Here is a 26594-nt window from a genome sequence, read left to right as displayed (position 1 = left end):
ATTATTTTGCTAAGGTGGGTGTGAAAAGAAACATTAATGGTGAGGCTTGGAATAAGTAAGCAGTTGGCAAAGTATTTCTGACCTGTTTATGGGGAGGGAGAGGAAATCGATTCAATGGGAGCAAATGGGTATGTGTCAGGGCGATGTCTTTGCAGCAAGCATCTGTTTTAGGCCTCTGTCAAACTGACAAGTTACTGGCTTATGTGTAGCCTGGTGCAAACAGCTCACTGCCCCTAAATGTGGTTACATGCCGGTTCAGTGTCTCTCCACTGGAAGCCTCAAGAGAGAGTGGAGAGTAGAGGTTTGGGCCAGTTCAGCAAGGCCTGTTCTCTGATAGAAAGCAAGAACTCCAGATGAGACTTGGCTTTCTGCATTCAGACCTGGCTCTGATGTGGCCTTCACCTGCTAGAGATGACCAGGATGTCAGTATTTTGGAACCTGCCTTTACTTCTCAACCTGCACAACTGAGTTTATAGCTCATTGTCTTTTGCCGGACAGGAAAACACAAAATTTCATACAAGGGCATAACTTCAGGGAATCTTTCTGTACCTGAAATTTCTTATACAACCATTGCAGGAGGACTTCAAATTTTGCTTTTATCATATTTCATCTGAAGACAGGCTGCAGAGGGGCTGTAAAATGGTGTTGAGTTTATAACTACCTGGTGACACAGGCATGTCACCAGGGAAAACACAGTTTTTAATGTTATCAGAATTTTTTGTAAGAGTGCAACTACATGATTTGACCTCCTGTTACTGCATGCTTTAGTTTGAGATGAAAGCAATATCTATTGGCATCTGTACATTGTAGAAGAATCTGGTTGTTTTGTTGTCTGCTGCATTCTCTCAGAAGGAAAGCTGTAAAAGCTCACCTATTGGGTTCTGTAAGCAAGTAGTACTGTCTTCAAAGTTTCCTTTTGTTTGCTTCATAGTTGTTCTGTTTTCTTTATGATATATCTCCTAATTCTCTTCAAACTCATTTCAGGAATATATATGCTATGAGTAATGCTGTTGAATTGTTTAAGACTATTAAGAAGTTTAGTGTGGCTACTGGAAAGGTTACCATGAGGTTATCTGCTTGTCCTGTAGAGCTTTGTCTGTTTTGTATGTATTTGTCATAATTGTTCACCAAATGGGAAAAAAAGTCAAGTTCAGTCTTGTATCTCACAATCTTGTGTTCCCAGATGTCTCAGCTTCTCTACCTTGCGGGTCAGGTTCTTGGTTTTATACAGGAGTCCAAACTCCTGGAGACTGATTCTGTTATAATTGCTAATCTCTGAGAATAAGAATTATTTGTGGGGGTCTTCCAGTCTGCTAGCAAAATAGTTTCTTTCAAAATTTCAGTGGTTTCTTGTTCTGATAGCTAATTAACTTAATGAACATAGTTCTATAATAATGTACTTTTCTCTCTCAGCAGTAAGAGTTCAAAGGATAACATTAATAAAAGTGAAAAATTAAAAAAAGTTAAATTAGCACAATTTGTGCTAAAACTCCCTGGTCATTCCAGTAACTATTTAGAGATATTTGAGTTATTAGACTACTTAGAGCATCTTTGTTAGAGGTTGCATGAAAGCCATGTGAAATTCTTCATCACAGATGTTCTGTTGACTTCAACTACCTAATCCTTAAGTATCAAGTCTGCACTGAACTATCAGTGTGTATAATGCTAATACTGGTTGTAGTACAGATTCATCTTTGCTGTCTGTTATTGAAAGAAATTGTTTCTGATTTAACTTCTAGTAAAATTACTTTTCTTTACAAATACTCTTCCAATATATTAAGTAAAAGATGGACTTTCAACCAAATTTATAGGAAGCTTTATAAAAGAGGCTGCATGTAAGTATGTGTGTATAAGTGTGATGTGCACACACACATATATTTTTATATATGCATGCATATATATTCTCCTTCCATTTCTTTACTCTTCCTAGTTTGTTGTTTGTTTTTTTTCTAGAGAAACTTTTCTGCTTTAGGATCAAATATTTGTAATTTTTCTAGTTGTGGTTCCTGAACATGAACCATACATCAGTAGTACACCACCTTCTATTTATAGGTAATCTTTTCTGTGCAGTCTGATGCTTTGGTCCTGTGGGTAAAGGAAAAACATTGATCATGGGCTCTTGTATTGAAATATACTCACACACCAGGAGCCAGTGGTGTCTTTCTTGCACTGGCGAGGTGAGAACTGGACCCAGCAGTCCAGATGTGGCCTCACCAGTGCTGAGTAGAAGGGAAGAATCACCTGCTTTGACCTGCTTTCAACACTCCTCCTAATGCAGCCCGGCTTAGTACTGTGTCTCTTTACCATTACGGTACATTGCTGGCTCATGTTCAACTTGCTGTCATAGAGTACCCCAAAGTACTCCTTCTCTGCTGCATTGCTTTCCAGACAGTCAGCCTGTGATTTTTCCGGAATCTTCATGTCCATCTGAACAGCAGCACAACCATCTGATCTATCACCCACTCCATCCAGTTTTGTATCAGTAGTTGGACTGACTCTGGCCTTGTATAGCCAAGGCTCTGCAAACCCCAGAGAATGGAGACATCTCCCACGACCTACCTGGTGACCTGTCCTGGGGGTGCACTACACACCAATGGAAGAAGATTCCCCCAATGTCCCACTTGGATCTCTCAAGTTACATCTTGTGTCTGTTTCTCCTTATTGCACCTTCTGACACTGCCCGAGAAGGGTTTGGCTCTGACTGCCCTTCAGACAGCTGAGAGCTGCTGTTACATCCCCATTGTCTTTCCCCTCATTAGAACAACCAAAACCATCTCTCCTTATCATAGGCCCCAGGACCCTACTATCTGGGTAACTCTGCACTTGCTCCTTTCTAGTTTTATGAACTAGCTCACTCCTTGCGCATTCCTTGTAGGGAGTGTGCAAACTGGACACAGTAGGACTCACCTGTTGGTGGGTGTAGCTTCCTTGGGGCCAAAGATGAAGGCATGACAACTTGTCCCTTGATTTGCTAGTTGCACTCTTCCTAACAAAGGCCAGGTTTTGATTTGCTGTATTCAGGAGAACAGTACACTGTTCCTTTCTGTGAAGGTTCAACATGTTTATTTTTTATAATATCAGTGTTAATTTAAAGAAATACATGTTCCTTAATACAATGTGAGCTAAGCTCTTGTTACAAATGCATCTGTTTAGTGTTCTTACTCTAGTCCTAGCTCATTTTCTGCTCATACTCTGTAGAGGTAACTGCAGAGAATTTTTTTATCAGCATATATAATTACACTGTGGGATTTAATTTTTGTGATTTTTGTGTCTTTGAATTTCAAACTGAATGATCTCTTCTTCAAGAGTTAACTGCATACACAGATTTCAGCATTCTTGGGGATTTATGTACAGTTATGTACATGTAAGTGTGCTTTACATAAACTGACAAGGATTGTATGCTTCCTGTAATCAGGCTCTGTGCAAGCTGGGAAACATTGGTGGAGGCAGAGAATCATAGAATCATAGAATCTTTGGGTTGAAGAGGCACCTATAAAAGTCGTCTAGTCCAACCTCGTTGCAATGAGCAGGGACATCTTCAACTAGATCAGGTTGCTCAGAGCCCTGTCCAACCTGACCTTCAGTGTTTCCAGGGATGGGGCATCTACCACCTCTCTGGGCAAGTTCTTCCAGTGTTTCACCACCCTCACTGTAAAAAATTTCTTCCGTATATTTAGTCATGATCTTTTAGTTTAAAACCATTACCCCTTGTCCTGTTGCAACAGGCCCTGCTAATAAGTCTGTCCCCATCTTTCTTATTAGCCTCCTTTAAATACTGGAAGGCTGCAATAAGGTCTCCCTGGAACCTTCTCTTCTCCAGGCTGAACAACCCCAACTCTCTCAGCCTGTCCTCAGAGGAGGAGTGTTCCATCCCTCTGATCATTTTTGTGGCCCTCCTCTGGACCCTCTCCAAGAGATCCATGTCTTTCCTGTGCTGAGGGCTCCAGAGCTGGATGCAGTACTCCAGGTGGGGTCTCGCCAGAGTGGAGTGGAGGGGCAGAATCACCTCCATCAACCTGCTGGCCACGCTTCTTTTGATGCAGCCCAGGATATGGTTGGCTGCCTGGTCTGCAAGTGCACATTGCCAGCTCATGTCCAGCTTTTTGTCCACCAGTACTCCCAAGTCCTTCTCGGCAGGGCTGCTCTCAATCCCTTCATCACCCAGCCTGTATTGATACTGGGAGTTGCCCCGACCCAGGTGCAGGTTGTTGCACTTGGCCTTGTTGAACCTCATGAGGTTTTCATGGGCCCATTCCTCAAGCTTGCCCAGGTCCCCCTGGGTGGCATTCTGTCCCTCAGGCATGTCAACAACACCACTCAGCTTGGAGTCATCTGCAAACTTGCTGAGGGTGCACTCGATCCCACTGTCTATGTCACTGATGAAGATATTAAAGACTACAGGTCCCAGTATGGAACCCTGAGGGACACCGCTCATCACCAACCTCCATCTGGACATTGAGCCATTGACCGCTACCCTCTGGATGCGACCATCCAACCAATTCCCCATCCACACATCAGTCTACCCATCAAATCCATACCTCATACAATTGTGAAAGAAGTATGTTGTGGGGGACCATGTCAAAGACCTTACAGAGATCCAAATAGATGACATTGGTAGCTCTTCCCTTATCCACTGATGTGGTCACCCCATCATAGAAGGCCATGAGGTTGGTCAGGCAGGACTTGCCCTTGCTGAAGCCATGCTGGCTGTCTCAAATCACCTCCCTGTCCTTCATGTGCCTTAGCATAGCTTCTAGGAGGATCTGCTCCATGATCTTCCCAGGCACAGAGGTGAGGCTGACAGGCTGGTAGTTCCCGGGGTCCTCCTTGCTACCCTTTTTAAAAATGGGTGCAATGTTTCCCTTTTTCCATTCTCCAGGCACTTCACCCAACTGCCATGACTTTTCAAGTATCATGGAGCGTGGCTTGGCAACTACCTCAGCAATTCTCTCAGGACTCTGGGATGCATCTCATCAGGTCCTATAGACTCGTGCATGTTCAGGTTCCTCTGGTGGTCTGGAACCTGATCTTCTCTTCCAGCAGGAGGGACTTTGCTCCTCCAATCTCTGTTTTGCAGTCCATCCACTCAAGAGGTGTGGAAAGATAGGCTGGCAGTAAAGACTGAGGCAAAGCAGGCCTGAACAGTATGAGACTGTTTGTGCTGTGGTTGTTAGCTGGAGCAAATTTTTGCATCCAGCCAGTTTCAAAATGTAGAGGTAGAATTTATAAGTCTTGTACAAGCTTGCCATCTGTATAATTATGTGGCTATTAAAGAGTGGATGGAAGTTGAATGCTCTAAAATTATTGACTGTAATGATAAGGCATGGTTAGTAGTGATGCTGATACAATTTTCTTTTTTGCCAACAGAGTTTCAGAAGCAGGAAATCATGAAATCCCATCAGAAAAACATGCAGCTCTATGACACACCCTATGAACCAGAAGGCAGTGCTGTGGAATCTGATTCTGAAAATGTGGTGCGTCACTGTTTACGAGAAAGCAAATTGCCACAGGATGATGACAGGCCTGCAGATGAGTATGATCAGCCATGGGAGTGGAACAAAGTCACCATCCCAGCTCTGGCAGGTAGGATTCCTAGATCCCAACCCGGAAATTTTTTCTCACATTCACTGTACTTGTCTTTGGGAAAATTCAAGTATTTCTGCTCTTCTGGTATGTGTGTGGGGAGAAATCTCTGAAAAGCAAATGTGGGTAGTCTCAAATCTTCACCTGCTGCAGAGATGTGGAACAGTGCACTTTTTGTTTGGTGCTTCAGGTGAGTTGCTGTCAGCCATTTCAGCACTTGGTTCATGTTAGTAAAACTTCTGTTTCTCCTACTCCTTGTCCCTCCCCTCATTTTAATGGACATAATGTAGATAGTGTTTATTGTTGAGCGGCTCTGTGATGAAAGAGTTGCATTGCAAAGTCCTTAAATTGTGGGGCAATTCTTAAAGGGGTAGGACAAAAAATAGCTGTGTAATGTGCGTGCAATAACATGCTTCTACTCAGTGATGAGTTTCTTGATATTTAGAGTATTTTCGTTATAATTGCAAGCATCCCTATGGATATGTAGAACTTGTTTTTGGATTAAACCTTTTGAACTGTTGAAGTTCTCCGACATCAGAACTTGTCAGTCAGGGAGATGAGACACAAACTGTTTTCTGTGAATGTCTATGCTTGATGTTGGTTACCCTGCTCTTTTTTTTCCCTCTTCTGTTTCTTTGCAGAAATGACTGAGGGAGAGGCTTCATTTATTCTAAATTACAAGGCTTTTTCTTTTGTAGAGCCTCTGTGTGCCTAGCAAAGCCCTGCTGTTTCAATTGGCCTGACCATGTTCCAGGATGCTCATGTGGGATGCTAGAGTCATACATGCTTTATGATTTTCCCTTCAATGGCATGTTCTGGTGAAAAGCCTGTGTCTAGCAGCAGGGTTGTTCCCCTTCCTTTTTAGAAGTCAGCTTGGCAGAAAGCTTGGAATGGAGAATTGTGTGTGGTGATGATTGTGGGGATGAGGAGGGAAGTAAAGAGATGTGGCTCTGGGAGGGAGCATGGAAGAAGCTTGAGAGCAATGATTAGTAGTCAGTGTACATTTACCCTGGGTAAATCCTACTTGCCAAACCAGTTTGCTTTCTGTGTTGAAATTACTAGATCTATTAATGGAAGGAGAGCAGTGGGTGTCATCTATGTTGACTTTAGCCTTCAGCATGTTGTGTTGTGGCATCAGCTGTGTTATCTGGTTTGGAATGCTGTAGACTAGATGGGTGGACAACTAGATATGTGAATACCTGTCAGGGTTATTGACCTCAAACGGTAGTGCTTAGTGATTCATATTCCTCTTGGAGTCTGGTTACAAGTGTGATTCCTCAGCGGATCTGTGCTGGAACTCTTGCTGTTTAGCATCAGCCATTTATTAGTAACGCAGAGGAGGAGAGGAAATGCACCTCATCAAATTTTGAATGCCTTCAAACTGGGGGGAGGGTGTGTGTGTGCAGAGCTGCTGTTCAGATGGACCTGGATAGGCTGGAGAAATGGACTGACAACAAGCTTACAAAATCCAGCCAAGACAAACTCGAAGACCTGCATGTGGAACAGATTAACCCCCTGCAATGACATGGACTGAAGACTGGCTGACTTGCTGGGTTACAGGTTTGCTGGAAGGGGCTTAAGGAGTCCAGGGGAAGTGGAGCAAATGTGTCTAGCAGTGTACCCCATTAGTGATGAAGGTTAGCAGCATCCTGGTCTGTGTGAACAGGAGCATAACCAGTAGATCAAGCAAAGTGACTGTTTCTCTTTACTTCACATTTCTTGGACAACATATGTAATGAACAACTGTGGTTGTTCAATTTGGAGAGGAGGAAGCTGAGGGGAGACCTTATCGCTCTCTACAGCTACCTGAAAGGGGGCTGCGGCGACATGGGTGTTGATTTCTTCTCCCAAGGAACTAGCGACAGGACAAGAGGAAATGGCTTCAAATTGCACCAGGGAGGTTTAGACTGGGTATTAGGAAAAATTTCTTTACAGAGAGAGTGATCAAACATTGAAACAGGCTGCCCAGGGAGGTGGTGGAGTCACCATCACTGGAAGTGTTCAAAAAACATGTGGACGTGGCACTTCGGGACATGGTTTAGTGGGCATGGTGGTGTTGGGTTGATGGTTGGACTTGATGATCTTAGAGGTCTTTTCCAACCTTAATGATTCTCTGATTCTGTGATTCTGTAATGCTATGGTCTGATGCAAGAAGGATAATGCTGATGTCAGCAGAGTGCCACCAAAATGACAGGAAATTGCAACACACGACTTGTGAGGAGACACGGAGAGAACTGTGCGTGCCTAGCCTGGAGAAGAGAAAGCTTTGGGGCTTTATCACAGCAACTTCCCAATGCCTATGAACTCTTCAAGATCTTCAAGAAGATGGAGCCAGGTTCTTCACAAATGAGTGGGTGTGTGATGGGAAGATGAGACATAAGTTGAATCAGGAAAGTTCTGACTAAATATGGGGAAATTTTTTTTCTCTGCAAGGACAGTCAAGCATTGGAACCAATTGCCAAGGAAGCTCTTGCAGTCTCCGTCTTTAGATTTTTTTTCATCCTTTGTGAAGGGATGACTAGATAAAGTTCTGAACAACCTGATCTGATCACATGACAGACACTGTCTTGAGTAGGTTGGACTAGACACCTGCCACACTCCCTTTCCACCTGAATTATTCTATGATTTTGCAATTCTGTATGACATGATATTGCCACAGTACAGAAATGAGAAATGACTTCTCTCCACGGCTATTCAGGGCTACTCTTCTGTAAATAGCCTGTTGTGACAGCATCTTTTGTGGGTGTTTCTGACCTGATCCCATAATAGGTATGAAGTCATGGGTGACAGACATGTGTTCTTCATATAGCACAGTGGAGTTAGAGCAGTGGCGATCTGTTGTGAGAGTGATTCTGCCTCTCTGCTTTCTTTGTTCTTCCATCTTTAGGTTGTGGTTGATTTGGGTTTGTTTCCAAGCCAAGCTGATGTCTGCAATATCCATTCATATTTAAAAAATCGTGGCAGTCAGGTAAAGTCCCTGAAGACTGGAAAAAGGGAAACATTGCACCCATTTTTAAAAAGAGTAGCAAGGAGGACTCTGGGAACTACCAGCCTGTCAGCCTCACCTCTGTGCCTGGGAAGATCATGGAGCAGATCCTCCTAGAAGCTATGCTAAGGCATATGGAGGACAGGGAGGTGATTTGAGATTTCTTTGATTACACCTGCCATTCATTGTAACTTAGTATGTCTCAGGTATCTGGTTATTTGCTACAAAGGAATGTGTAAGGATTGGCTGTAAGCAATCAGCTATAAGCTGCTGCCTCATCTCGTGTCTCTATATTTAATCTAACTCCTAGGAATTATAAATCTTTAAAATAAGAAAAGAAGACATCCAACTTCTAAGTTTGAAACAGTGTAAAGTTTGTAGTGGAGAAGTATTGAACTTCTGCTGAGATGCATGAAGTGCTTTTCTGACTTACTGTGTACTGTGCTTCTGTAATGTGGCTCTTCAATGTAGCTAGACCAGGTGGGTTTTTTCCAGTTCTTAGCTGAGGTGGATTTCTCTGAAGTGCACAATGTCGGTCTAAGTGGTATTGGAACTTTACAGACCCGCAACCACCATCCCCGAACTACTTGGAGTTGTGGAAGCTGTGAACCTGAAGGGAACCTCTGGTAAAACTTTCCTATTTTTAGAAGTTCATCTGAAGGGAACGAGATGTTTGTGATGTGAAATGCAGACACAAAGAGACTTATGCAGCAAGTGTCTTTGATTTGTCAGGTGATAGACCTAGGAAACAAACCAAAATAGCAAGCAACACTAGAATTATCATGAAGTTAATTACTCATGCAAGTCTTTTAAGGAAAACATTTGTTTTTCTGCTGTTATTTCAAGATTTATTGCAGAAGCATGGATAAAACCTATTCATCTCCAACATGGAGTTTGAGATGTGCCAGACTGAAAGTGTGCATAAGCCTGCTCTGGCTGAGAGGAGCATGTCTGCACTGTGGCTCTTAAGCATGGGACTGGGGCTGGTGTCATGCTGACATTGTGGAACAAGCTACATATAGCCTTCCCCAGGGACTTCTGCTGTTAACTGCAGTGCTGAAAGATGTGTCCCTCTGTTGCAGAGGTGGAGTGTAGCATTTTGACTGTCTGCAGCTTGAGTTCTTTCACAAAAAAATTCGTTTTGTTTCATTGGAGGCTGTACAGCTGAAGCTGAAACATGTTTTTCATGGCTTTCATGGGAAGTATCTTGTTAGACCTCCTGCTGAGCTGGGCAAACTGATTTGCACAGAAGAGCTGAGTCTGGCAAAGTAAGAGGAACAAAGTAGCTTTCTGGTACTAAGTCTGGCTGAGAAGGGAGATAGCAATACTGGAGAGCTGATCCAGGAATGTCAGGCTGACACTGGCTCTCCTCCTTTCCAGGCTGTCATGTGGGGATAGCAAACCTTTGGATGAAGGAAATGTATGTGAAGTCTGTAGAGCCCATCTTAGCATTGCTTTACAAAACAAGTGGCGCTCTGTTATGAAGAGCTACCATCTAGTAGCTTATAAGAGGGTCATCTGGTGTTAGGTTTCAGCACTGACCATGGACACCTTGAAGGAAGATCTGTAGATGCTAAACTTGGTCACCTTTGCTGGCTGCAACTGCTGTTGCACAAAAAGCTGGGGCCTAGGACACCTGGGGGCTTGAAGGAGGGGAGTTCTGGCATGCCACCACCAGGGGTGTATGGCACCAGCTACAGGGCACAGGAAGGGAGGCCACATGGAGAGTGGGAAAGGGTCAAGTATGCAGTCAGTTCCATGACTGTAATGGCTATGTAAACAGAAGTACCATAGCAATAAAAAACTTTACACTCCCAGCCGTGTGAAAATGAGCTTCTGAACCTTCACTACAGCCTTGATTAAGAGGGAATTTATAGCAGCTGAAACTCAGTCCTGATAACAACATTGTGTGGGTTGGTGCCTGATGGTATTACGCTTGTCAGTTTAATCTGCCTGGATATCCCTTTCAGACTGCTTCTTCCTGCCAATTGAATTCACACAAAAAAAGAAATATGGCTGGAGTCCAGAGACACGTCTGAGCTTTTCAGACAGAGGAAACATTCAAAAGCATCTGAAAATTAACTGTGCTATTTTTGGAGAACAGATCCTGCTTCTAACTATCATGTTCATAGAATCATAGAATCATAGCACAGTTTGAGTTGGAAGGGACCTCTAAAGTTCATCTAGTCCAACCCCCTTGCAATGAGCAGGGACATCTTCAACTAGATCGGCTTGCTTAGAGCCCTGTCCAACCTGATCTGGATTGTTTCCAGGGATGGGGATCTAGCACCTCTCTAGGCAAGCTCTTCCAGTCTTTCACCACCCTCATTGCAAAAAAATTATTTCATATATCTAGTCAAAATCTACCCGCTTTTAGTTTAAAACCATTATCCCTTGTCCCATCACAACAGGCCCAACTGAAATGTTTTGTCCCCATTTTTCTTATATACAGCACTTTCTTAATGTTGTAAAGATATTGCTGTTTACAATCAGAACCAAGTTTCATGTTTGTTGGACAGGCTGGATCGATGGGCAGAGGCCAACTGTATGAGGTTTAATAAGGCCAAGTGCAGGGTCCTGCACTTTGGCCACAACAACCCCATGCAATGCTACAGGCTTGGGGAGGAGTGGCTGGAGAGCAGCCCGGCGGAAAGGGACCTGGGGGTGCTGGTTGACAGCCGGCTGAATATGAGCCGGCAGTGTGCCCAGGTGGCCAAGAAGGCCAACAGCGTCCTGGCCTGTATCAGGAATAGTGTGGCCAGCAGGAGCAGGGAAGTGATTGTGCCCCTGTACTCGGCACTGGTGAGGCCGCACCTTGAATCCTGTGTTCAGTTTTGGGCCCCTCACTACAAGAAGGATGTTGAGGTGCTGGAGCGTGTCCAGAGAAGGGCAACGAAGCTGGTGAGGGGTCTGGAGCACATGTCTTATGAGGAGCGGCTGAGGGAACTGGGGTTGTTTAGTCTGGAGAAGAGGAGGCTGAGGGGAGACCTTATCGCTCTCTACAACTACCTGAAAGGGGGTTGTGGCGATGAGGGTGTTGGTCTCTTCTCCCAAGTAACTAGTGATAGGACAAGAGGAAATGGCCTCAAGTTGCGCCAGGGGAGGTTTAGATTGGATATTAGGAAAAATTTCTTCACTGAGAGGGTGGTCAGGCATTGGAACAGGCTGCCCAGGGAGGTGGTGGAGTCGCCATCCCTGGAAGTGTTCAAAAAACGTGTGGATGTGGCGCTTCAGGACATGGTTTAGGGGACATGGTGGTTCTGGATTAATGGTTGGACTTGATGATCTTAAAGGTCCTTTCCAACCTAGTGATTCTGTGATTCTGTGATTCTGATTGTTTGGTGTCTGAAAGGTGTTGTTTGGTCAGAAGCTGGTATTAAGTTCACCAGTTTTTATGGAGTTCACAAATTACATCCAGATGTTTTTCTTAAGAGATGAAATAATAGTGCTGTTTCTATATGTCACTGGCAAGCATACACATGCAGTGTTTCTCCTTGATATGCTAATCAGCTTTCATTATCCAATAATTACATTAAGTCTGAGTTTCCATTTTAAGAAATAACCAGCATATTGCTGCTATGCATACCTCAGAATATGATTGACTACATTTGCTCAATTTTTGCAATAATTTCTGCCTACTTTCTCTAAGGGGGGAATTTGGAAATGTCCTAAGCTCCATGAGGAAAGCATATAAAAATAAAAATTAAAAAATGCTGCAAAACATTTTTCATGTCCAACTCATCTCTATTTTGCATGTATTATCTTTTTGAACGTTACAGCTCTCTTCCTGTTGTACAGTGTTGCTTTAAAACAGTGAGTGCTACCATACTGATACCTTGGCTGTGCTATAGTAAGTTGAGTTCTAAATGCACAAGATCTACAACATGCTGTTGTTGTAGGGAGTCCCTTTAATTGTCCTTGTAATGTTTTCTCTGATATTGCTGTTGAAACTCACTGAGGAGCTGATTGAACTGTGTATGTTTGTGTGCATTGTGATGTTTGCCTCCTGATACAGTGAAGTTTTTTCTGCCTGGTCCCAACTAGATGACCTTAAAACAATAATCCACCTGCAGCTGGGGCTGTTGGTCTTTGATGCAGAAACAAATCATACAAGGCAGTGAGCGTCAGGAAGATGATGTGGCTAGCTCCTTTCACTGTTTCTGTCAATATTCTGTCCTTTTGTTTTTTGAAATTATAAATATGTAGAATCTGTAAGCATAAGTGTAGAATTAGGATGCTGACATCATTAATATGTACTTTGCTACGGATGTTGCAGTGCTCTAAGAAATTATAGCTTTGCAAAATAAGTCATATTGCTTTTCTTGGAATACTATAATTTGTGAGAGAAACGAACATTTTCCCTTTTCATCACTTTGTACTCTAGTGTTTCAAGATAAAAGCTTTGTGCCAGCATTGTGTGAGTGAATACACTTTTAATTCATTGCTGCTTGCCAGTATTACTGATGTGGCTAGATGGGTGTTAGCTGTCTGGATTTTCACCCAGATCATTGTTTGGATGATTCCACACAAACTGAGGCAAGCTGGATTCTTGATGTTCTCACTTGTTTGTTGCAATTATGGCTGGTGACTGAAAGCCTATCTTAAGTAACTATCAAGTAACACTGTTACTTGTTTAATAGTAGCATCTCTTGGGGAAGACAGTATCACAGTGAAGATCACTAGTTATTGTAACAAGGTTTAAAAGAGTGTGGATTTTGTTACTGGGAAAGAAGAGAGCTTTAGGACTATATTTTTGGGTAGTTAGAAACATCTTTACATGATACATGTAACTTTGTAGATAAACCACTACATATTAATGCTAATGATGCATGTTTATTCTCCCTGGGAAAAATCACACCTCTCTAAGTGCTACAACTATTTTGGTCCTTGTTAACCTTGACTGGAGAGGTAATTATTATGTATCTTGCAGCCCAATTTAATGGAAGTGAGAAACGGCAAGCATCTCCTTCTCCCTCAAATGACCAGCGCAGGCATTTAAGATCACCTGGAGGAGGCTTTAAACCCATCAAATATGGCAGCCCAGAATTTTGTGGGATCCTGGGAGAGAGAATAGATCCAACTATTCAACTGGAAAAGCAGATGTAAGTAAGCACAGTAATTGCTCTCTAGCTCTTTGCCTCCCCGCTTACAGGAGCAGTGAGTGTCCCAGATCCTGCTGTCCACGTCCCCCTCCTCAGTATCTGCTGTGTTAGTGTTCACAAAAAATTATTCTTATTGATCCTGCAAAGTGTAAATAACTTTTGTGGAGGACAAAATAGAGCTAAACAGGAAACTCATCTCAGGAGCAGTGAGTTTTATCTGCCAAGTATGTGCAGTTATTCCGCTTTCAACCATGTTGATTACATTGCACTAGGGAAAACAGATGTATATCATATATATACAAATTGTGCTTTAAAGCTGAACAAATTCAACATCTTTGTGGATGCATAGCATGTTTCTAGTACCTCAGATGTACCTTGCATCTGTCTGTAATACTGCTCCAGGGAGAGACTGATAAGACCACTTACAAAGCCTTCAGAAAGAGACTTATTTCTACTCTGGTGGTGTCAAACTCGAGGGTGGTATTTAGAGTCAGGTTTGTCAACTCCAGATTCAAGTTCTGGGGCAATTTCCTGGAGTGAATGTTTGTTATCCGCAAGAATGGCCTCTGTCCTGCCTCATTGTTACCCTTCCTTGAATTGTTTAGACAGACTAGCTTGTGTGATGGAATGACCCACGGCCCTGTATCATACCAAAGGTGCAGCCTCACAGAAGGGGCCAGAATCCCCTGTTACACAAAGAAAGGAAAATCTTGTGGAGCAATTTACACAGGTTACACTGATATTTGTGAGCACCGAGAAGCCAATGGATTCACTCAGTAAAAGTGAGGATGTTGTGTCTTGAATCCCTGAAGGCAGTCCCATGCCAGACACTGCCATTCTAAGCTAGATGCAGAATTTATTTTCACAGGAGAGACAGGGCAAAATTTAGCACGGATGTGAGCATGCTCTCTGCAAGAATACTTTGCCTCTGAATGGTAGTGGTACTGGGAGGATTAGCAATCCTTTCGCACTTCAGATTCTCAGTAGGAGAGAATCACGTCTGTCAATTGCATCTGAGAGAAGGTAGTTCCAGAAATTCCTTTTCCTTTGACATCCAATTTTATGTGCAATATTCGGAAACTTAAGCTTGAAACAGAGAATGGTATCATCCACATGATGTCATATTCAATCTAATCAGCCTCAGCCTTAGAACCATCTGCTCATTGATTTATTGCAGACTTATCTCCAACAGAGGAAGTAGCAACCACTATTATGAAATCACTCATTGATAATTTACTGTTAGGTAAATGACTAAAAGGCTATAAATTTGACTGTAATATTTGCTCCTCAGCCCACCATACCCCCCAAATATTACATTTAAAATACTGCAGCAAGTTGAGCATTTGTTAATTAACTTTTGACTCATAAAGGTATTGTTGTGTAGTTCTCTCTTTTAGTATAACTGTAGTTATATGTAACTGCAACTGATAATAACAGCTGAAAACTGCAGAGCTACTTTTGGTTCTGTTATTAATTCAGGTGTTAATCACATGAGATTTTTTTTGAGTCTTCATTATGCAGGATCAAACCTGAAATGAATACACAGTTAACAGTAATGTGACAGAAAATGGAAGAGTTTAAATTTATTGTGCCTGAGATGATTCATAATCATTCAAACTGCTCAAGTTTTAGTAGTGTGAGACCTCTCCACAGCACATGCCAAACAGTTCCATCCTTCTCTATAAACCTGTTTGGAGTCTTTTTTTGTAGAAGGAGTACAGAATCTAGAGGAAAGGAAGCATGCAAGTTGACAAGCAGATAAGTAGGTTAGGACATTTTCCCAAGCAGGCAGAAATACCAAGATGTGATAATATACCAAGAAAATACTTCTAGTTGCTTGTGATTAAGGAATGTGTAACTATGAACTTAGTAACTCATGTACCATGGGAAATTGAATTAATTTCTTCCATTTCCTCAAGAACTCTGAAAAGAAGAAAGTGTGTTCTGCTGTTTCCATTCTCTTATTGAAAGTGAATCCCTCCCAGCCTCATATACAAGATCTGGTGACTTCCTGTTTTGCTCTGACCAATTCAGAAACGAAGTAGTGTTGTGTATTATATGAGCTGTAATAACTGATTATAATTACTGTATAATTGATGCAGCTGTTCTGTCTTCAATGGAGCTGTGGCCATTTAGTAGGTGAAACCTGACCACTCAGAAAGTAAGGGACATTAGGAAGATCCATCTATAAACCGCAACCAGGATGCTTTCAATCCTGGCAGGACATCCTGATAAAGGTCAAAGTGTGTGATTATGTTTGAATTTTGCTTTCAGGTTTGCATTGTGTGCCTATGGTTTCCAGGATATCTTAGAAGACATGCATGTCTTCAGGTTTTTATGTCCCATGCTTTTGCATTGGTATCTTTCACCAGTTGTCTTTTCACTATTTTGTGAGCCCATCATCGACATTTGAATCTTTGACCTTTCTGCACAAATATTTATATGTTGACATTTAAAAAATAGATACACCCAGGGCAAACAGACCCAATACAGTTGAAACAGCAAGTTAGCTAGGAACTTTAAGCTGATTAAATGCTTATCTCACTAGCTAGCTGGAACAGGAGCAATCTGAGTGTCCCATTTACACAGGCATATGATTCACAAGCAATTACACTCCTGGATATTGCTGTTTATTCTCAGCTGTAGCCAAAACACCTTCCAGTTGTCACTTCTAAATCAGATGTTCTCCCATCAGTTGTTGTCTTCATACTTCACTGTTTCTTTTTCCAACTGTTTTAAAAGCAGGTTTTGCTTCCTGGAATCAGCCCTGTGTTCTTTTTCCATGAAGCTGGGGAACACCAGATCTGAAGAATATATAAAATACTTCCCTCTGTATATCAGAGTTCAGGGTATCTCCCTGGTTTTGGCTAGATCAGATTTTATTTTTGTTTTATTTGGTCCTTTGTGGAGAAAAAGAAAGGAAAAATATTGATAGCTAATAGGAATAATTTTTAAACTCTCACAAATCCATTGCCTGATTTACACTTAGTGTTAATATTCTTCCTTTACACTCAGAAGACAACCTGGTCTTTAAATTGTTTGTTGAGAAATATCCTTTGGCAGTAAATATCTAATGCGCGATAAAGAGAACACTGCCTGAAAACATTTACATCCGTGTCTCAATTTTATTTGTGAAGTGATGGAACTGTCAGGGCCTCCCTTTCTAGTCTGTCTTGAATATATAATAGCATAACCCTCTTTTTAACTTTTTCTAATGTAGACTTTAGTGGTAACCAGACACGCAATGAATTTTTAATTTGAGCACCAATTTTTCTTTAGCACATTCATCAGATTTGACAGTGGAGCTGACATCAGCACAAAGTAGTTAAGAGCATGACTTCTGTCAAAGGGATCTGTCTGGTCTTTATTCACTTACCTTTTAGTTGAAACATCTCTCTTAGAGTAAGTTCAGCGGAGAAATAAAATTGGAAGAAAAATTTTTTGCATAAGGCCAGTGACATTTCTTGGTAATAATAGACAGAGAGCATTTCTGATTTATGCATTATCCCACTTAGGCAGGCATGGTAGTGTCACATAGTGTTTCAAAGTGCATCTTGCAATTGCAAGAGGGGAGAGGTCTTCCTCAGAGATGTGATTAACCCGGTGCAGGGCCAGGCATGTTACATCGCTCAGGAAATTTGGGGGAAGGGTCAAAGCTTTTGCTACTGGACTATGAGATTTTAATTGGTGATACAGAGCAGCACGTGCTGAGGAAGTTCTTTGTTTGCAGTGGTCAGTTTAGTGAAGGACCCACCTCTCCTCTCACCATTTCCTTTCTTCCCTGAATTGATCACACCCACTCCACAGATCCACCAGAGATTTGCTTAAAGCACTCTGAGTTGTCACAGCTGTGTTCAGAACAAGTGTCTTCGTTATAGATCTTCACACTTCCCTCCTTTCTCAAAGATTTATTTTAACAAATCTTTTTCACTATTAACTGTTCATATTCTTCAGATGTGATTTTCTTTTTGTTTGTTTTTATTTGTTTTCTTTTTGTTCTTTTTTATATTAGTTGAAGTATTGATATACCACAGGCATGAAATAGAGTAAATGTGTATATTGTGAATCTACTTCTTGCAAAACAGAGATTATAATGTGTTGCTCTGAGTAGGAATTTCTTACATAAATATGTGCACCAATCCAGTTGCACGCTCTCCTGATCTAAGTTTTTTCCTTCAGCTGACAGGATCTACAGGCCTCCACAAGTTGTAAAGTTAACTTCAGATAATACAAGCAATGTGCTTTTTATCCATAATATCTTAGATCTTAAAGATATCCATGTGATATTAACCATTATTCATACCTTAAAGAAATGAAGTCGTGAAAGGAGTGAGTTGGAATGTGTGTATGTATTCATCTCTGCTTTTTCCTAGATGGTATCATGGAGCAATCAGTCGGACAGATGCAGAAAACCTGTTGCGTTTATGTAAAGAATGTAGCTACCTTGTAAGAACTAGTCAAACAAGCAAGCACGACTATTCTCTTTCACTGAAGTAAGTACTTGTCAGTAAAACATAATGAATGTAATTTATAATCCATAACTTCTGTGGTGCCAGAAGAAAAAATTATCCGGTCTGTTGCTGTACTGGTTCAGCTCAGAAGGGCACCTAGTGAGTTTGACACTGTCCGTCTGCATGATGTATAGTGACAGTCACCTTGCAATGTGTTAATGTTAAGAGATTTTTGGTCTTCAATTGGTGCCCATTTAACTAAATAAACTTAGATTGTTTTTTTTCTGGTTCTGATTTGAAATGCTCCTGCTGCTTCTGCTTCAGGCTGAATAAGTAACTGTATTGTTGGGGGATTTCATTCCTTTTGCTTCATACGTGGAAGGAAGGCTTTATGTGTTTTAGTGTGCTATAGCCGTACAGTATTGCTACAATTCTTGAAAGTAAAAAAGCCAGGATCAGGATGAAAGATTTACAGAATTAGGAAATGAGCATTGTTCCAGTTTTAGTGCTGCTTTGAACTTGCCTTTCCTACCCTAGGCTGATCAGGGTACATTACAGATGTTGGCTTCAACATATCATGGAACAGAATCATAGAATGGGTTGGGTTGGAAGGGACCTTCAAAGATCATCTAGTCCAACCCTCCTCCCATGGGTAGGGATGTAAGCTCACTTGCATTTCCAGCAGAGGGAAACTTTTCAGATTTTCCATGCAGAAGAACAAGAAGCCCCTTGACCTTGGCATAGGCTGTACAAGTGCAAAGAGAATTGTTTCCTTTCTTTTCTTCTTACAATATAGGGTCTGATGTAGAACCTATCCTTCCAAGTAGGTCTGGGACACAGGTCCACTTGGCTTTTTTACTAGCATTACTCCTTTTACATGGTTTCTTCATAGGTTTGTTCTGAAGACTGCTGCCTCGCTGGGGCCTGGGTTAAGGACATCACTAGGAAACTTCCTAGGCTGGTACAGACCTCAGACTATTACCCACTACTGCTCTTCCTGTGTGTGGCAATGAAACCACAATGTGTAGTCCAAGGGCAATCAAAAGAGGCTTCAGGGCCTTGGGACAGCTGTTAAGGGAATCTGGAGCACTCGTAATTTTTTCCTCTGCCCTTCCAGTTGCAGGAAGCAACATTAGAAGAAACAAATGGACCCAGTGTATTAATACATGGCTGTGCGGCTGGTGTCACTGCCACAATTTTGGGTTTTTCGATAATGAAATCGTCTACATGGCACCAGGTCTGCTGATGTTGGATGGGATTCACCTTTCTCAAAGGGGGAAGAGGCTCTGGTCTGTACAGTTCCCCTGCTTAACACACACTGTATGGCCTGTGTTTGCATGGAATGACATCTCAGGAAGCATTCTGTGACACTGTTGTTAGAGAGTGCAGGTGTATGATAATATACAACTACTGGCTTTGAAGCTGACTGCAATTTTAACTGTTTCCTGCCATGATTTCACCAAATGTTTTGCCATGAAAATGGAAGCTGATGATAATATGTTGTAGGGAATATAGGCAATGGTCTCCAGCCCCACATTTCATGATTCTGTCCTAGTTGTTTTGTCCTGTGGAAGTGGCTACCATGTGTTTGATAGCTGTTTCTTAGGGGCTTTCAATTAGAGGTATACTGCCCCTGTTTCCCAAAAAACTGTGCAAAAGTCCATGCTTTTGGTACAACTACAGCAACTTCTATTTGATTTTTTTCTGCCTAAGCTGCTTGCTGGATAACCTGTTACTCTCCACTCCTTACTATTTATTCCCTCTTCTTGTCAGTGTATTTTCCTTACCTTGAGAACTAAGGGGTGTCCTGACTGCCAGCCCCATGGTGGTATGTTTTGCAGGAAGGACTGGGGCCTTTATTGCTAGCAATAGCTATAGCCGTACCTCTGTCTCCCAGAATGGATCGGTGAATGTCAGTTTGACTTGCTGCTAGGTTCACAGGCATAATAGCCAGTAAGGCTCCTTGCACCTCATAAGTACCCTCTAAGTCTACCCCAGCAGGCTTTGCATATTTGGACACTTCTCCTATGCCTTCATCTCATAATTTAACCCCACCTTTTCAGTGCATTGACTCAAAAACCATATAGCATGACAACACAAGTAGGCTGTGACTGAGCTCTGACCTTGTGAATTGAAATGCCAGAATGATCTCAGGAATGCCTCAAGGCTGCCCATTATCCCATGGGATCCTAAAAGTCTCTAGATCTGTGCAGTGCAGCCTCGTCCACTCCAAATTACAGTAGGCTGAAGCATGCCTATCCTCAGGCTCTCCACACTACTTAGCCAGAGACCACTGTGTGCCACACAGCAGATCTTAAGTAGTTTGGAGAAGCATAGCAGCAGCAGGGGCTTTTACTCTCTAACAGAATTGAAGGGCTACTATCCTTATCTATTTCCAGTTCTTCTTCTGCTTAAAGCCTGTCTTTCCCTTGCACCTGCATGCTTGGTGCTTTCTGTCAGTGCCAGGAGACGTGCTGGAGTAATGGAAACTAGAGGCAATGTGTTCCCAATGGGCTGCTGCACATTGCTGTGAAAGTCCTATGGACCAAGGCTCTCCTAAAGCCCTTTGCCTGGGACAAATCCATTTGGGTTCTGTTTGATCTCCATTAAAGTATATAACTCCTTCTATTGCCATGTTGGAACCAATGGGAAGGTCCTGGGGTTTGGGACCACTGCTGCTGTTGTATGTCCTTGAGCTGATGTGTCTGTTCAAATAGTATAGTTACCTGTGATTCACAAGAACACACCCTTACGTGCATTCCTTGGCAGAAGCAAGAGAAAGGAGAACAAAGGCTTCCTTGGAACATCTGAAATAAAATTATTTACTAGATTTCAACCAGAACATCTTCTCCACTTCTGTCAAATCTCCTTATATCTTTCTGCTTTTCTTCCTATCTTGTTCCTAAAAACATTCCTGCTACTTATTAGGTAAGGGAATTGCTAGGTAGAGCCCAAGTCCTCTGTCAACTATGTGGTCTCATGGCAGACTGAATGAGACCTTAAGGCTTGTATGTATGTTGGTTGTGTGAAAACCAACTCCCCGCAAAAAGAATGTTGTCAGACTTGTAAAAGTAGGTGGAGTTGTCTTGAGCTAGGATCGTTCACATGAGAGGCTGGAAGACTCTCTTGATATGTAGGAGAGAAGGGAGTACTACCCTACAGCTGGGCACAGTAAACAAAGTAAAACCTGTTGGTGTAAGGCAAATGTTCACCAACCAAACTGAAGGGGTTCATGTTACAAGAGGAGAACTAGGATGTGTACTAGATATGCATCTCCCAGAGCCCAGCTTGATTAGATCTTTTCTTCAGGATCACTAGAGCTGCTTCTGGGTGCCCCCTTAAGGCCTGTTTCCCAATTCAGCTATGTTGAAATGGAAATTCAGGCAGCAACAGAGCCCAAAAGCAATGGATTTGGGTCTATGCTGTGATCATACTTTGAACATGGGAAAGCAGTGCTGAAGATGAGTCTGTGAGGCTACCACAATGAGCCATCCAGACTTGCTCTGACAGTGTATTGAGCTAGAGTCCTAAAGTGATTATTGAATTTGTTCTTGGTTGTCTAATGAAGTTTGATGTCTTGCTGTTACTTTCTCTAAATTTAAGGACAGATTTCTTCACTGTTTAGACACATTGATTAAAAATTATAACTGGCTGCAGAAACCTTAATGAAACACTTTTAAATGATTGCAGTCACCTTTCACTTGTTAATTAATGTGTTCTGAAAAACACTTGGCTGTCTGTAGCCTGCATCCTCCCATTAGGCTGAGCAACCTGGCTGTAGGTTTTTTACCTTTTTACATGAGTTTAACAGGTACAACTGTGCCAGACCTGAGAAGTTGTGTTTAATAACAGATTAATGTTGATTTTATAATGTTTTGTGCAGTACATGAGCTTTTCACAGCAGTTCATCAGCACGGGACATGCTAAATTCACTAGTAGGAAAACTCTAGTGAGTGCAAGCCCCCAGTTTGGTGTTTCTTTGGGAGAGTGGGGTCTTCCCTCTTCCCCCTCTCCCCAATAACTGATGAAGCCTGCTGTTTCTATTGTATCTTTGGACTGATGCTTTTGCACCTTTATCATCATCCTATGTAGGCAAGAACAACAGGAGAGCTCCAGAAGCCAGATGTTACACAGGTATGTTGTATGAGCAGGAGGATGAGGGCAGAGGGGTGATGACCTCCCGTATCAGGCAATGGTTCAGCAATGGGAACAGAAGTAATATGATGTTTTTATGGATGATCCATGAAATATGAAAAGATAGTTAATCTCCATCTGGCTCTTACAGCAAATGGGATAGTCTAGTTTAGACTAGATATGGGGAAGAAATTTTTCACAATGAGGGTGGTAAAACAATGGAAGAGGTTGCCCAGAGTTATGGTAGATGCCCCATCCCTGGTAACATTCAAGGTCAGTTTGGACGGGGCTCTGAGCAACCTGATCTAGTTGAAGATGTCCCTGCTCATTGCAGGGGGGTTGGACTAGATGGCCTTTAATGGTCCCTTCCAACCCAAACTGTTCTATGATTCTATTCTATGATTCTGTAGTTGACAGATATATCTCAGCCATGATAGGGATAGGTAAGGAGCAGGCAGAATATTTGTATGGGACCATGTGAAATAAAGAGGCACACATACTGATGTATCTCTGAGGGAGAAATAACATCTAGGGAAAATATTGTGTAAAAGTTGAGTTTACACAAACCCACATACAGAGGAAGGAACTCACAGTTCCCCCTTGTTTTGTGTGAAACATTTGATTATAAATTGCCACCTCCTGGCAAATTCTTTAATCTGTGTTGAGAGCAAACTCTGTTAGGAATGTGGATGATTTGTCTGTTTAGATATATGAGGGTTGAGTGGAAGAAGACAGTGAACTCCAATATTAAGTTTCTGGTACTGTACTACTAGTGCTTTCATTGTAAAATGTGCAAAAATTGTTGGCACACTCTGTTACAAATAATAAAATCATCTTCGTTGTGTAGCTACATAAATCAATCACATAAAAAAGTAGAAAGATAAGGATTTAATTTAGGTTTAAAAAAATCATCCTGTGGAAATAGGTTGTCAAGACACTGACAGAATGTTGGCTACAATTGAACAAAATTAGACAGTTGAAACTGACTTTTCTGAAATGCAGTTCCAAGTCCACCTCAGTGCTACAGGAGCCAAAAGCAGTTGTGTTTCAGTATGTAGGAGCACTACCTTTTTCCATTTTAGTTCATTTAAGCAAGGGGTCCAATATCTGATTGGGTTGGTAGTGAAATCTAATGAGTTACTTTCATCATCTGCAATTGCATTGCTTCTGTAATGACCCTGTGTTTTCTTTATTATTATTGTTGTTTAGGCCAAAACAATTCTACTTGGTCATAGAAATGGGAAAGTAGCTGATATGTAGGTCAGTGGGATATGGAATTGCTTTGTGGGGTGAAGTAAGCTCTGATAATTGTGTAGCTCTGTGTCTCTAAGATCATTCTTGGACAAAAATTGCAACATCTATTCCTGTCTAAATGTTGCGTTTATCCTCCAAGCATCCATATTCACCATTGTCTTTTAGGTGTGTTTATGCTTTTCAGGGACCTTCACCAGCATCTGTGAGTGAGCATTTTTTCAGTTAAATGTCATACATATCTGATTCAGGGGAAAAGGAAGAATGACACCCTCATTTTATATTGAGATTAAGTGACAGCGATTTAAAGCTTATTCTTCAGCTTCATGTGTCAAGCTTTTCATTTATTTCTTTTTTTTAAAGCAGGTCTTACTCCAGTTTTTGGGTTTATGGTTTTCTTTTGTCTAGTAATAAAAGACTAATTTTAGGTTTCCCAAAACACAGAAATGTCTGAAATGGGACTCTGCACAAATACTACCTGTATTTGAAAAGTTAAAAGATGGTAGCACTTGCTCAATTTCATTTAATGTAACTGAATATTGCACAATGGAGACATCTCTGGAGACCATCTTTTCCAATAGCAAGATAACTTTCTGTGTTCTGTGGACTTTAAGAGGGCCAGACAGGCTTAACTCACATGGGGAATTTGCATGAGTTTTTTGTCTGATTCAAAGTCCAAAAATGACTATTCTAAATGTATGAAACAAGCATCAAAGCTGCTTCATTACCAAATTAACATGCATCTGTAGATAAAACATCTATCAGGGTAGTTTAAGTTACTCATGTCTGTTATTTTGAGATACCATGGTTTACCAGGGACACTTAATTGCATGTGAATTGGCTACCCCTGGGAGCATCAGAGAAGGTCCATATGATGTACAGATTTACGTATTGCTCATCTCAGCTAGAAGCAAGGAATTGTTATTGTTGATGACAAGCATTTGAGGCAAAAAGCATCTTTCCATGGATTGTGATCCAGAGAGCTGGGCCTCCTTGTCAGCATTGTTTAAAGTCTATGTAGCAGAAGAAAGGAGGAATATGATCTACCTTCCCAGAACAAAACGATCCCAAAGGTCTGAGGGGCAGCTGTGCATTTTCTTGTACCTCCTCCAGCAGCCCTGCGTTGTTCCTTGTGTTTCCACTTCTCTGTGGAGAACCCCTTTCCTTCAGGGTTGTAGGTATTTGGCTCACTGATATCTTCCCACTCTTTCCTTAAACATAGTTTTAATTGCATAAGGCTGGGTGAAAACTAAAGATCCATACTCATGGTAACTGTTGTGACCAGGGCTCCTAGTTTCTGGCTGCCATTAAAATGCCTAGTTGCAAGCTCCTTGTATAAGGTCTGTTCTTTACTAGCAAGCAGGCTGGTAAAGGAAGCAGAAACAGATGTGCAAAGGGAAGAGGAGAGCCATCTCTCACTTACAAGTGTCTTTTAGTTGTTCAGCAATTGACTTCATTGCACTTCAAGCTCAAAGAGTTTCCTTCCTGATATAACAACACAACAACATCTCAGTATAGGGTATTATGTTTCAATCTTGCTCCAAAGACTTGACACCAACTGGGCTCTAATAGCCAATTCTTTAGTCAGGATTTCCCCATCCCAAGGCTCTTTACACTAGTGTGCACCATGCCTGCACCATTTAATTTCCTAACTCACATTTCAATTTGGGGAAATGTGGCTATTCTCAATTTTAGATTAGGATTATTTCACAAGTCAGATAAATGTTCAAATGGTGAGTAAAAACAATAATGGGCTTTGCTTTCTGCTCTGTCAGATAATTTCTGCACAATCATTGCCACAGGAGAGAGAACAGAGCTGAATTCAGAAAAGATGGTGTCTACTGACATCCTGATCCTGTGGACTTGTGAACAGACATGTCGTTTTCCTTAAATAGCAAAAGGGGACTGCAAGCAAAGTTTGTTGTCATCATGAAAATGCAGGACTGATCTGTAGAAGAGGTATTTCTTTCCACAGTTGAGAACATAGACTTTGGATAGTTCTCGGTTTTAGATTAATGCTGGACTTTGTACCTTTTAGTTCATTTCAAACAAGTAATATATTCCTGGAATGTAACTGTTGTAATATTGTAAAAAAATGTAAGTTTCTTCCTGTTGGTATAATTTATAAAGAGGTAGCAGGATTTTTGATTACTCTAAATGAGCATTTTAATAAAAGTATTTAAGAGTGTATTACTTGTCTGCTGTTGGCCTAAACAGTAACGGTAGGGACCTGACTGTTAGCAGACAGCAAGGATTCTGTCACTTCTACAGAACTCCAACAAGCTAAACTTCCTTACTACCTTCAAAGCAGCAGGTGGGAACTGGTTATAGAGAATAAAGCCTGGGCTCAAGAGAGTGGTCTTCACACGTTTTGGATGCTGTTGCAAATGGACACTGTTAGCCCTTGCTAGTAGGGGAAGAGACATTGTTTATTGTACCATGGACACAATGCCTATAAGACATAGAGTGAGTGTTGTGTATTCTGTGCTTGAAAAAAAAAAGCTAAGACAGGAAAAGGACAGGTGGACAGGTCAGCCTTTGAATGTCTCCAGTAAAGGAGTTTTCAAAATAATCACTCATCTGGGGGGGGGGGGGGGAAATTAGGTTTTCTTTTCCAGAGGAGATTTTAATTTATTTCTTTGTTGCTGTAGGTTGGTGTGAAACGTAATAGAATTTGTTCAAAGTGACAGTATATAATATGAAATAAAATTTTGAAATGGAAAGACATGTCAAAATGGAAAACCAAAACAATACAATACGTGTTTTCTACATTGCTAGAATGTTTTTTTCTGATGTTACTGCAAAGTTGTTGCTTTTTCCTTGACCAGGTGATATTTCATCAAAACGGATACAGAAAACCTGTTCTGACAAAACAGGACTTTATTCAGCAATAACAGTGTTCAGAACACTTGGTCAATTTTTTCTGATTTTGAACACGAATGGTGTTTCAAAGCCATTAATATTTTCTGGAAAAAATACTAGGGCTAATATCTAATTAATGTTTCTTGAATGTTCTTGTATCAGACTTCAGGCATAAGATCAAAAAAAGCACAGCCTGATGAGCTGTCTGCACAATTCCTTTCCCAT

At 41.5% G+C, this 26594-nt stretch overlaps 1 protein-coding gene across 1 annotated transcript in view; it reads left to right on the top strand.

Annotated features, from left to right (window-relative positions):
* Window positions 1–26594, top strand: part of SHB (SH2 domain containing adaptor protein B) — a gene marked incomplete at both ends in the record, with an annotated part of 78724 nt that overhangs the window by 38461 nt on the left and 13669 nt on the right. Inside the window, 3 exons of the mRNA XM_082013100.1 lie at window positions 5368–5583; window positions 13500–13671; window positions 18045–18164. Coding sequence (XP_081869226.1) covers window positions 5368–5583; window positions 13500–13671; window positions 18045–18164 — 508 coding nt within the window. The remainder of the gene's footprint in view (window positions 1–5367; window positions 5584–13499; window positions 13672–18044; window positions 18165–26594) is intronic.

The sequence above is a fragment of the Phaethon aethereus genome, assembly GCF_964289735.1.
Source record: "Phaethon aethereus genome assembly, chromosome: Z".
In the NCBI taxonomy this organism is placed as follows: Eukaryota; Metazoa; Chordata; class Aves; order Phaethontiformes; family Phaethontidae; genus Phaethon; species Phaethon aethereus.
This window is presented reverse-complemented; position numbering and strand designations above follow the sequence as displayed.